Source organism: Rhamphochromis longiceps, linkage group LG2 (genome assembly GCF_057381845.1).
Source record: "Rhamphochromis longiceps isolate RC_006_pf linkage group LG2, R_longiceps_female_GT1.1, whole genome shotgun sequence".
NCBI classification, from domain to species: Eukaryota; Metazoa; Chordata; class Actinopteri; order Cichliformes; family Cichlidae; genus Rhamphochromis; species Rhamphochromis longiceps.
The window spans coordinates 38,880,867-38,891,520 of NC_140558.1; the positions used below are offsets into that span (position 1 = coordinate 38,880,867).

The 10,654-nt window shown below is 40.5% G+C and overlaps 1 protein-coding gene across 1 annotated transcript; it reads left to right on the plus strand.

Moving 5' to 3' along the window:
- Positions 1-53: 53 nt before the first annotated feature.
- On the plus strand, positions 54-9,573 carry taf7 (TAF7 RNA polymerase II, TATA box binding protein (TBP)-associated factor). The gene is made up of 12 exons (XM_085428033.1): positions 54-244; positions 1,627-1,703; positions 1,799-1,877; positions 2,102-2,235; positions 2,419-2,539; positions 2,683-2,741; positions 3,309-3,381; positions 4,388-4,501; positions 6,654-6,848; positions 8,139-8,251; positions 8,851-8,910; positions 9,304-9,573. The coding sequence occupies exons 1-12, from the start codon at positions 226-228 to the stop codon at positions 9,346-9,348; spliced, it is 1,089 nt and encodes a 362-aa protein (XP_085284159.1). The 5' UTR covers positions 54-225; the 3' UTR covers positions 9,349-9,573.
- Positions 9,574-10,654: the final 1,081 nt, after the last annotated feature.

Consider the following 10,654-nt stretch of genomic DNA (forward strand, 5'->3'; position numbering starts at 1 on the left):
ATGCTCAGACATACGAGTTGTACAGCCAAGATTAAGAAAACACAAATTTCCGAGGAAGTATTGAAAGTGGCAAAGCCCTAAGCAACACTCTTGTTTTTGCTCGTGATTATGCTATCACTGTGTAGCTAAGAAGTCTCGTTTTTGTCAGTCAGAATCGTCATGTTTATGCGTGTTTAGCATTGAAATATATTTATACAGCTGCACCATCTAAACTTCTAAACGACGATGACATCTAAACTGAAAGGTACGTTAAAATCCTCTGCCCTTATCCTTATGCTAAAGATAACTAGCTGTTAGCCTCGTAGCCTCCACTTTTGCGAGGTAAGGAAACACTTTTCGTTGTCGGTTATTAAGATGAAGCTGATATAACTCAATGATAGTAACAATAATGGTGATGATGAAACAAAACATGTTGTCGGTGGCAAATTTTAACAACTGTGTTCGCAAATTAGCGTTTATCGTTCCTGTCTTTTGAACATTGTGTATAATCTCCTATAGTGTTATTGTTCCACAGTGTGGTAGACGTCATTAATGTAAGATGCACAAGTAACCTTAATTAGCTGTAATTATCTGTGTTTTACTTTTGATGTAAAGACATTCGTGATAGAATTTGAAAAGAGATTCAGAGTACATTTGGTTGGAACGTTGGTTATTTTTTCGTTCATTTATTCATTCATAGTATAATATAATAAACTAAATGTTATATTGAACTAATAATAACGTTTGTTGGTTTGCATTTATGCACTGTGAGAAATAAAAATGGTTTGGCTATTTACATTTTTAGCTTATTACATTATAATTTCCTTTTTTGTCAGCACTGAAATAAACTTTACTGTTGTAGGTACTTAAGATAGTAGTTAGTGTTTATATACGAGTGTTTGTACACTAGTGTGTATTTCTAGTGTTGCTGCCCAGTGAAAACCTCACACCATTAAAGACAATTTTCCACAAGTTTAAAAAAAAGCAAAACAAAGAACACTCAAAGTAAAATAATGCATATAAAATCACCAAACTTGGAGATTTCTTTCCACGGGAAGAACATGAAAGACTATAAAGTGATCAGTAATTAAAGCTGTCAAAAAATGTGGTGGAGTGTAGTTTTTGCCCCTGAGATATAATGTATGTAAGAGAAAATGCCCAGCTAAGGTACTGAAAATGCTTTAAATGGTCCACAGACGAGTCCGTCCAGCCAATGATTCAATTGAACTGACTTTCATTTGTATAGCGCCAAATCACAACAACAGTTGCCTCAAGGAGTTTTATATTGTAAGGTAAAGACCCTACAATAATACAGAGAAACCCACAGCAATCAAACGGAATGCTATGAGTAAGCATTCAGTGAGAAGACAAAGGAAAAACTCCTTTTTAACAGGAAGAAACCTCCAGCAGAATCAGGCTTCAGGAGTGGCGTCCATCTGACACTGTGAAAAAAAGACAGTGGAAGAGAGCCAGAGATTAAGATATTAGATACTATATTACTTCTTACTTCAAAATAGGAAAAATGAGTTCCATAATGTACTGTATATTTTAATGTTAAAGTAGAATGACAAACTTTGTAGTTTGTCAGCATATAGCAAGCAAGACATATTTTAACACTTTCATTATGGTGATGTGTTTTGATTTTAGTTGGGAAGGTCGGTTCCAAGAGTAAGGAGGATGCCCCTTATGAGCTGGAGAGCCAGTTTGTCCTCAGGCTTCCTTCGGTGAGACTTTTGCACTTGCAGAAATTCATTGTTTGATGGAAATTCAGTTTTATCACCACCAATATGATCTGGCTTCATTTTTCTTTCTTTTGCAGGAGTATGCCTCAACAGTAAGAAGGATTGCACAGTCTAGCAGTATGAACATGAAGGACAGACTCACCATTGAGTTGCACCGTAAGCTGCTCACAATCTTGGCACTGGTTTAATTAACGCTGTCTCCCTGTCTTGTTATTCATTTACAGTCGGGTCCAGAATTTTGAACGTTGTACATATTTCTATACCAGTTTCATTCTTTTTGTTATTTAAATGTAACAATGATTGTAGCATACTAATGGATCTAGTTAAAGAATTGTCACCCACATGTCCCCTTAACAGTCATTTGTCCCTCTTATTTGTAGCTGATGGCCGTCATGGCATAGTTAGAGTAGACCGTGTTCCTTTGGCCTGCAAACTGGTTGATCTCCCCTGCATGATTGAGTCACTCAAAACGGTGGACAAGAAGACGTTTTACAAGACCGCAGATGTCTGCCAGGTAAGCAAGAGACTGGAAATAAATAATTTTTACAGTTTTCCATTATTTTATTGGTTTAAAATAAAAGTACATTTTGGATTTTAGATACGTGTTATGTAAATTTATTTTCCCCAGTTACAGTGCAGTGCAGTACAGATTAATCAGCATGGTATTTTGCATTCATTTTTCCCATCCACGGGTTAGATGCTCGTGTGTACACTAGATGGAGACCTTTACCCCCCTTTGGAAGAGCCAACTGGCACTGACCCCAAGACCAAAAAGAAGGATAAAGACAAGGACAAGAAATTTGTTTGGAATCACGGCAGTAAGTAATTATATACAGACAGCAGCTTTTTGACTTGTTTATATTGAAAACTTGGCATATCAGCAGTTCAGGAAACATAATGTCCCCTCCTTGGGTAGTGGACTGATTTTTGGCTTCGCTAATCCCATTGTTTTGCTCTTTAGTCACCTGCCCTCTGAAGAACACGCGCAAGAGGAGATTTCGGAAGACTGCGAAAAAAAAGGTTCTGACATTTTTCATTTTCCCTACAGCAATCCCCTCCCGTGTCCCATCCATCTCCTTAGCATCTCGTTTGATGATCCATCTTTTTCCTAGGCTCTCTTCCAACAAGACATTTACATTTCATAAAACAGGAACTATGGTAAAAGTGAAAACTAAGATTTACATATAAATAAAGCCTTTCCATCTTAGTTTCCCCCAAAGGCATGCAAAAAAGCTATTTCACTATTGCTTTGATCAAAGTGAAAGCGAGTGGAGCTGGAGCACTACACTTTGTCTACTTTGTCTTCTGAATAAATCTTCCTGAAGGTGCAGAGCTGAGCCATATTGATTTGGCCCCTTCTGTTTTTAATCGCTAATGTACTTCCTGGCATGTGGCCAGCTGCTACCTTGGTGTGTGTGTGTGTGTGTGTGTGTGTGTGTGTGTGTGTGTGTGTGTGTGTGTGTGTGTGTGTGTGTGTGTGTGTGTGTGTGTGTGTGTGTGTGTGTGTGTGTGTGTGTGTGTAAGTAAGATAAGGCAAGAGAGATGCAGCTAATACTACAAGTAACTCGATCTGTCTGTCTCTTGCAGTACATTGAATCTCCTGATGTGGAAAAGGAAGTGAAGAGATTGCTGAGCACAGATGCTGACGCTGTCAGCGTCCGTATCCTTTTTGACACCTAAACATTCTGCACGTCCATCTTAGGACAATAGTAACGGTGTATATCAGGGGTGTCAAACTCAAATACACAGTGGGCCAAAATTCAAAACTGGAACAAAGTCGCGGGCTAACGTTAATATTTATTGAAATATATTTATTCCTCCAGATATAAGAATTAATCTTTTCTTATGGACTCAAACACATTTTGCTGAAAAACTGAATATGGAACAAGCAAAGCTTAATACTAAACAATATATATATTAGCTGTATAATACCAGTAGGCCAGCTCTAATAGTAATTTGGCATGGCTTTGCGGGCCAAATGTAATTAGGCTGCGGGCCAGAGTTTGACACCTATGGTGTATATAAACCATCAAAACAATAGTGTGTATTACATCTTTAAAAGTACTTCAGAGTAAGGCAGAATCAGCTGGCCATTACTTGTAACGTGAAATCTAGTCAGTTTTTCAGAAGCGTCACATAATTACCACTCTTTGTCTTTTAGGTCAAACATAATCTCTGTTTAATTTACCATGTAAAATATGTTGAAGTTAGGCCCAAGTGGCTTTCCTGACTCCTGCATGGTTACATGGTTCACCTGATTTGACTTTCCCTGATGCCTTTGCGAGAGATATGCACTGTGTGAGGAAGCTATTAGTGCTTTAATGAAACCCTAAACTTGCCTGACAGAATAAGAGCATAGCGAGGCTGCCTTGAGTGGCTGCTTGCTGTGTGTTAATTGAGATGGACTGATGATTATCATTGCTTAGTTGGTCACAGTGAAGCAAAGATTCTTATTTTAATTTTAGTGCTTGCATACAGCTGGGGAGATAAACATGGCACTAATGAATGTTAAAACTGAGACAGTTTCTCTGCATCTAATTTGACCCTTCAGGTCTTTTTTTGAAGTAGGATTATTCAAAAGACCACAAGTCTTTTACTTTAGTTTAGGCCCTCTGAAGGTTAAAGGAATCTGCAGAAGGTGTGCCAACCCTTAACCTAGTTATCAGGATGGGAGGTTATCGCAGAGGATGAGTCCAAGGAAGCAGATCAACACAGCTCTCTGGCCAACCTGGATTCCTCACCTGGGACCTCAGGACACAAGATGGGTCATGGGTCCTCTGGTAAATAAAACTTAATTTTAAAAAGTCGTGTGAAATAAGATGTGGTACACTCTGTTATAATGCTCAGCCAGCTTCTCAATTCAGCTAAAAAAGAGAACATGTTCTGCTACCCAGGCCTTTTAGCTGACCTATATGAACACGCGCAATAAAGCTTGATTGATTTAGGTTTTTTAATAATAGCATTATAATTGGGATGAACATTTAAAAATGGTTATCTGAATCATTAAGACTCAGAATACTAGTGAACACATCGTGTAATTAGGATGCAATTCCTAAACTTTTCTTTACTCTGGAAGAGACATATGTACACATGCATAGGGCTGTGCAATATGACCAAAATCTCATATCCCGATATAAGACATGTATCGTCCCGATAATGATATAAATCACAAAAATGTAACAGTTTCTGTAAATTCTGTGAATCTCGGGCAGCTCGACTTGCGTGAAGTGTTTCCAGCTCGTGTACCTGGAGTCGAGTGTTTTAACCGATGCATGAAATTATACATTTTTAGACATAAGTTGTAACGGCCGCCGTTTTCTTTGTGAGTATTTATTACACAGCGTGCTGCGGGGAAAAGCCTGTTCTAACGTTTGAGTCTAAGGTTTGTTTGTTTTTTAGCACCTGGCGGCTCTTTTTTGCTTCCCATTCGTAAACACTGCATACTCTTTCACGTGATTCGGTTTATTTTGAAAAGTCTCAACAGGATCTTGAGCTTTATTGTGAAAGGTTTATGTGGAAAATAAACAAGCGGACACGCGATGGTTTTACTGTCGTTGTTGCTAACGACAACGCATAAAATTGTTCGTGGTGTGGTTATATTAAATATAAAGCTGGGCTCACACTGTGCGATTTTTGGCCCATTTTGAGCCGATTTTTCAGTCGTGCGACCGTTTTAGTGATCGCCCCGATTTTGGCCCTTCATCGTGCATCGTGTAGTATACGTGGGATAACGAGAAGCGATTAACACCTCACGACCAGCTCCCGATCATCAATCGCTTGGTCGTGAGGATTTCAAAGAGGTTTGAAATCCTCACGACCGTCGTGAGGGTGTCGCCGTAGCTGCTCACACTGTGCACGCGCAAACACATAAATGTTGGTGAAAAAGACGGAGTAGCACAGCAGTGCAGCGTGTGATCTGGACACAAGCGATGGAGGCACAACTTGTAGAACTATGGCCTCACAAAATGATCATAACCACAACAACCATGAAAATAGTTGGATGGACATTGCTGCTCAATCACAGCTGCCTGATCAATGTTTTTCATTAGCAATTTAGCAAAGTTGATGGTGGTGCTGTGCGTGTTTGTGTGAGTGAAAGACGGAGAGGGAGAGCGAGCGTCAGATTTTCTGTTATAACCTTCATTTTTATGGACGCACAGTGTGAGCACTCGGGTCGCATCACAGCATCGGCTGTATAGTGTGACACCCTGCATCATGACCTACCAACTTCTAACCCCTGCAAGTCAATCGTACAGTTTGAGCAGGAGCTGAATAACGCGACTGAAAAAAATCGCACAGTGTCTGCCCAGCTTAAGAGAAAGAGAGAACTTTAAGAAATGAATATAGCCACTACAGTAACATCAAAACGATGAAAAAATATTGCCGTAAACAGTTTATTTTGCGACACCACGAAACAAACGATAGCGTAAAATGAAACGATAGATGTTTTTATATCGTCATCCGATATATATCGTTATATCGAACAGCCCTACACATGCATACGAAATGATCTATCCATAAAGCTAATCAGATTGTTCATAAAACAGTCATGAACAAATTAGTGCTGCTGTAACAAGCAATTATGAACAAAACATTTCCCTAACCTTTTTACCTCATTTCATTTTATTTCCTCCTTTCATTCCTTCCCATACCTTGAGGTATGTGGCTAAACTATCTAGTGGTTCATGCTTGAGTGACTTCTACTGTACTGCCAAGTGTTGGAGCAGAGTTATTTTTGCCATGTAAGAGAAGAGCAGGCTGGTTGTTTGGACTCCACATTTATTCCTTCCTGTCATATAAGCCCAGTTTTAAAGCTCCAGTAGACTGTTGGCTCTGTGACCTAGATTAATCCCAGAGCAAGTGCTCTAAATTCTCGCTGTTTCCATCTTTGTGTTTGCGTTTCTAACGCTAATGTGCTTTCTGCATCACCAGTCCAGCATGATGAACTGAGGGAGATCTTCAATGACATCAGCAGTTCAAGTGAGGACGAGGAGGACGAAGGGGACCGGCATGAAGATGAGGACCTGAATATCATGGACACAGAGGATGATCTGGTCCAGCAGCTCCAGGACAAACTTAATGAGTCCGATTCTGCACAGAATGAAAGTGATAGAAACAACCAGATAGGTATGAGGCAGAAAACTATATACAAGTCATCGTATATAGTTTTCATTGCTGCATTAACTCATAAATAAAATCATCACTAGCTGCAGTCCAACTGATATAAATTACATTTTGTTGTTAAAAATCTCACCAGCATCCCTAATCAGATTTTTTATTTTTTTTATTTTATGAAAACAACTTAACAACTAAACACAGGAGAGATAGATGTGATTATTATATGTGATTCTTTATACATTATGCAGTAAAGAGTGTGTGTGTGTGTGTGCACCCAGGTGGATGTGAAGTAAGTGCCGCATTAGAATTATGCAATCTTTCATGCCGTGCTTGCAGTTTACACCACAGAGATAATTCTCTTTCTCTTAGCCGACTTCCTCTGTATACCAACAGTTGTTCATTTTTCAGTTGCAGCAGTCACAGCCAAGAAAGTGGGCTTGGCTGCCCAGAGATACTTGTCGAAGTAGAGGTCAAAAATAACCTGAGCAAGGTGTCTGAACTTTTAATCGAAGTGGAATTTTCTAGCTCATCACACACATTCAAATAAATAGCCTTACTTAAATACACGTGCTGCGCCCTCACCCACAGAGATGCTCATTCTGACAGCTCTCAGCTCTCCTCTTCAACTAACCAGTCTGACAGGTGTTGTGGCTCAGCAGGAGGCTCAGGGAGCTGTCCAGTTTGACAGCACAATACCTCCTTAGCTAGATACATAGAACTGTCAGTCAGGCAGCACTGCTGGCCAGCTCAACTGTAGCATCTTGGCGGAGCCCTTCTCAATATGTTGGAGCCAGGCCATGCATGATGATGGCATCCATGCATAGCTGTAAAAGTTGAATGAATGGATTCACATGGCCTCCTTATTGTTAGATAGTTTGCATTACAACAGCTTTGTCAGAATTTGGAGCCAGGGGAAAACGGTGAATGGATACAATTAGTTATAAGATGGTTGATTGGTGGTGGAGCCACGGGTTTCTGTGAGACATGGTGGATTTGATGAGAACTCTGTGTGGTGCACAAAGCAGACTGATTTAGTTGTGTCTTTATAGAACTGCATCCTGCTGATTCGTGTCCTTTTAAGTCAACTGATTGTTCCCATTATGGATAATTTGTCAAACTGAACTGGAAGCATCCTTATGGTTCAGCAAGCTAAGCTGCATATCTTGTCCCCGTGGCAAGTGTAGTGTCTCAAATTATGTCACATCATCTTCGCCCTCCAACCTTTTTTGCCTCCTCTTTGCAGCACATAAGTGTTTTTATGACAGCCCTCACACATGAACCTCCCACTGTGTCCTGCAGTTATGGAGTACCAGGTGCAGATCAACAACATTAAGGCCAAGCTTCAGGAAACTCGTGCCCGCAAGAAACAGCAGGAGGAGCTCATCATGAAAGTGGAAAACCAGGCCCTCAAAGTAAGCACTGAAAACACTCACACTTTTTTCACCTGTTCATCCAAAAACTAGGTCTGCATGTACAGAGACGTAAACAAGAACATGCAGATGAGCTTGGAGGCAAAATTGTTCATGCAGCATAAATTCTCTCAAAGGTGGCGGGAAACCTAAATAACAGCTGATTTCACACATTGTTGGAGGACATTATTTTTTTAAATGGTTATTTTAAAACCCAGAATCTTGCATCTCTGCTGCTAGCCTTTTTCTCTGTAGGTTTTTCCATGCACAAAAAAGGAGCTGAAAGTTCATTCTTATGCCCAGCACTCTTTAGTGGAGAATTTACAATGAGTGAAACATGAGCAGACACGACCCTTCCTACGTTGCCATTTAACGCTCTCATTGCTCAGTGTTTTGGGACCGTCAGAGCCCCATCTCCAGTCGTTATTATCACAGTCACATGGAAAAGGTCAGCTGCCTCTGACTGGCATTCCAAGTGGCCTTTCTGTCAGAGAGGAGATACTGACACGAGCAGCCCAGGCCGACACACATTTAAAGCCATCACAATTTAATGAGGCTCAGCATGACTCAAACAAACCTTGTTTGCCTCTCTGCTCTTACAGAACCGTTTCCAAGCCTTGTTGGATGAGATTATTCAGCAGGAGGAGCGGGAGATGGAGCAGGTAAGAACCTTTTTGTAAAAGCCAAGGATCAGTGCTCACTGTGAGCTTTCTACAGCCTTCAGCACTTTGCATGAATTTCTCTTGAATGAATGTCAAATATCATGTCGGCGGATGGTGTTGTGTTTGCTATTCTTTTTCAACCCAACATTTTTCATGCCTAATAGCAAAGTTGAAAACCAATCAAGCGCAATTTAATTTGACAGCAGCTACCAGGGGAGTCCTTTTTGTAGCTATGGCATAGTGGCCACCCACTGTCTAGGGTCGTTGTTTGTATTGACAAATGACTGCAGCAAATTAATGTGAAAAGACATGTTAATCATCATCCACTTACCCTCCAATTACACCACGGTGCTGCTGGGCATCAATCACGCCCTCTATTTTCTGCTCCAACAGCTGGCCTCCCTGCAGGAGCAGCTGGACTCACTGATAGAGAAGTGACCACCAGGGGGCAGTCACATGTCATCTTCTGGCATACAGGAAAGACAAGGAGGAGAAAAGCCTTCATCCAGGGAGAAGAGAATTTTTATTGGAAGTTGCTGTGTCATTCCTTTAAATTTGTGATTTTCCTATTACACAGCACACAGATTGGTTCACTCAAAGTTTGTGTTTTTAAGTTGACAAAATGCGTTTGTAGTTACTGTGTGATTAAACTGTTCCACCTCAGTGGTTAATGTTGTCTGGGTGTTTATTGTCTTAAAGACAAATTGTCTCTAGCCAATGTTTACTGCAGGTCAACATTTATTTTATTACCCGTCAGAAAAATAAAGTTACAAAATGTATTTATTTTTGTTTATATATTCCTACATCATTGGTACTAATGATCAGCATGGTCGTGGTGGATTTTGGTTCAAACACACCTGATTTGGCAGCTTAGAGCTGTTTGGAGCTCTACTGCAAACAGCTCTTACTGCTTAACTTTTATGTAATATACAGTGGGGCAAAAAAGTATTTAGTCAGCCACCGATTGTGCAAGTTCCCCCACCTAAAATGATGACAGAGGTCAGTAATTTGCACCAGAGGTACACTTCAACTGTGAGAGACAGAATGTGAAAAAAAAAAAAAATCCATGAATCCACATGGTAGGATTTGTAAAGAATTTATTCGTAAATCAGGGTGGAAAATAAGTATTTGGTCAATAACAAAAATACAACTCAATACTTTGTAACATAACCTTTGTTGGCAATAACAGAGGTCAAACGTTTACTATAGGTCTTTACCAGGTTTGCACACACAGTAGCTGGTATTTTGGCCCATTCCTCCATGCAGATCTTCTCGAGAGCAGTGATGTTTTGGGGCTGTCGCCGAGCAACACGGACTTTCAACTCCCGCCACAGATTTTCTATGGGGTTGAGGTCTGGAGACTGGCTAGGCCACTCCAGGACTTTCAAATGCTTCTTACGGAGCCACTCCTTTGTTGCCCGGGCGGTGTGTTTTGGATCATTGTCATGTTGGAAGACCCAGCCTCGTTTCATCTTCAAAGTTCTCACTGATGGAAGGAGGTTTTGGCTCAAAATCTCACGATACATGGCCCCATTCATTCTGTCCTTAACACGGATCAGTCGTCCTGTCCCCTTGGCAGAAAAACAGCCCCATAGCATGATGTTTCCACCCCCATGCTTCACAGTAGGTATGGTGTTCTTGGGATGCAACTCAGTATTCTTCTTCCTCCAAACACGACGAGTTGAGTTTATACCAAAAAGTTCTACTTTGGTTTCATCTGACCACATGACATTCTCCCAATCCT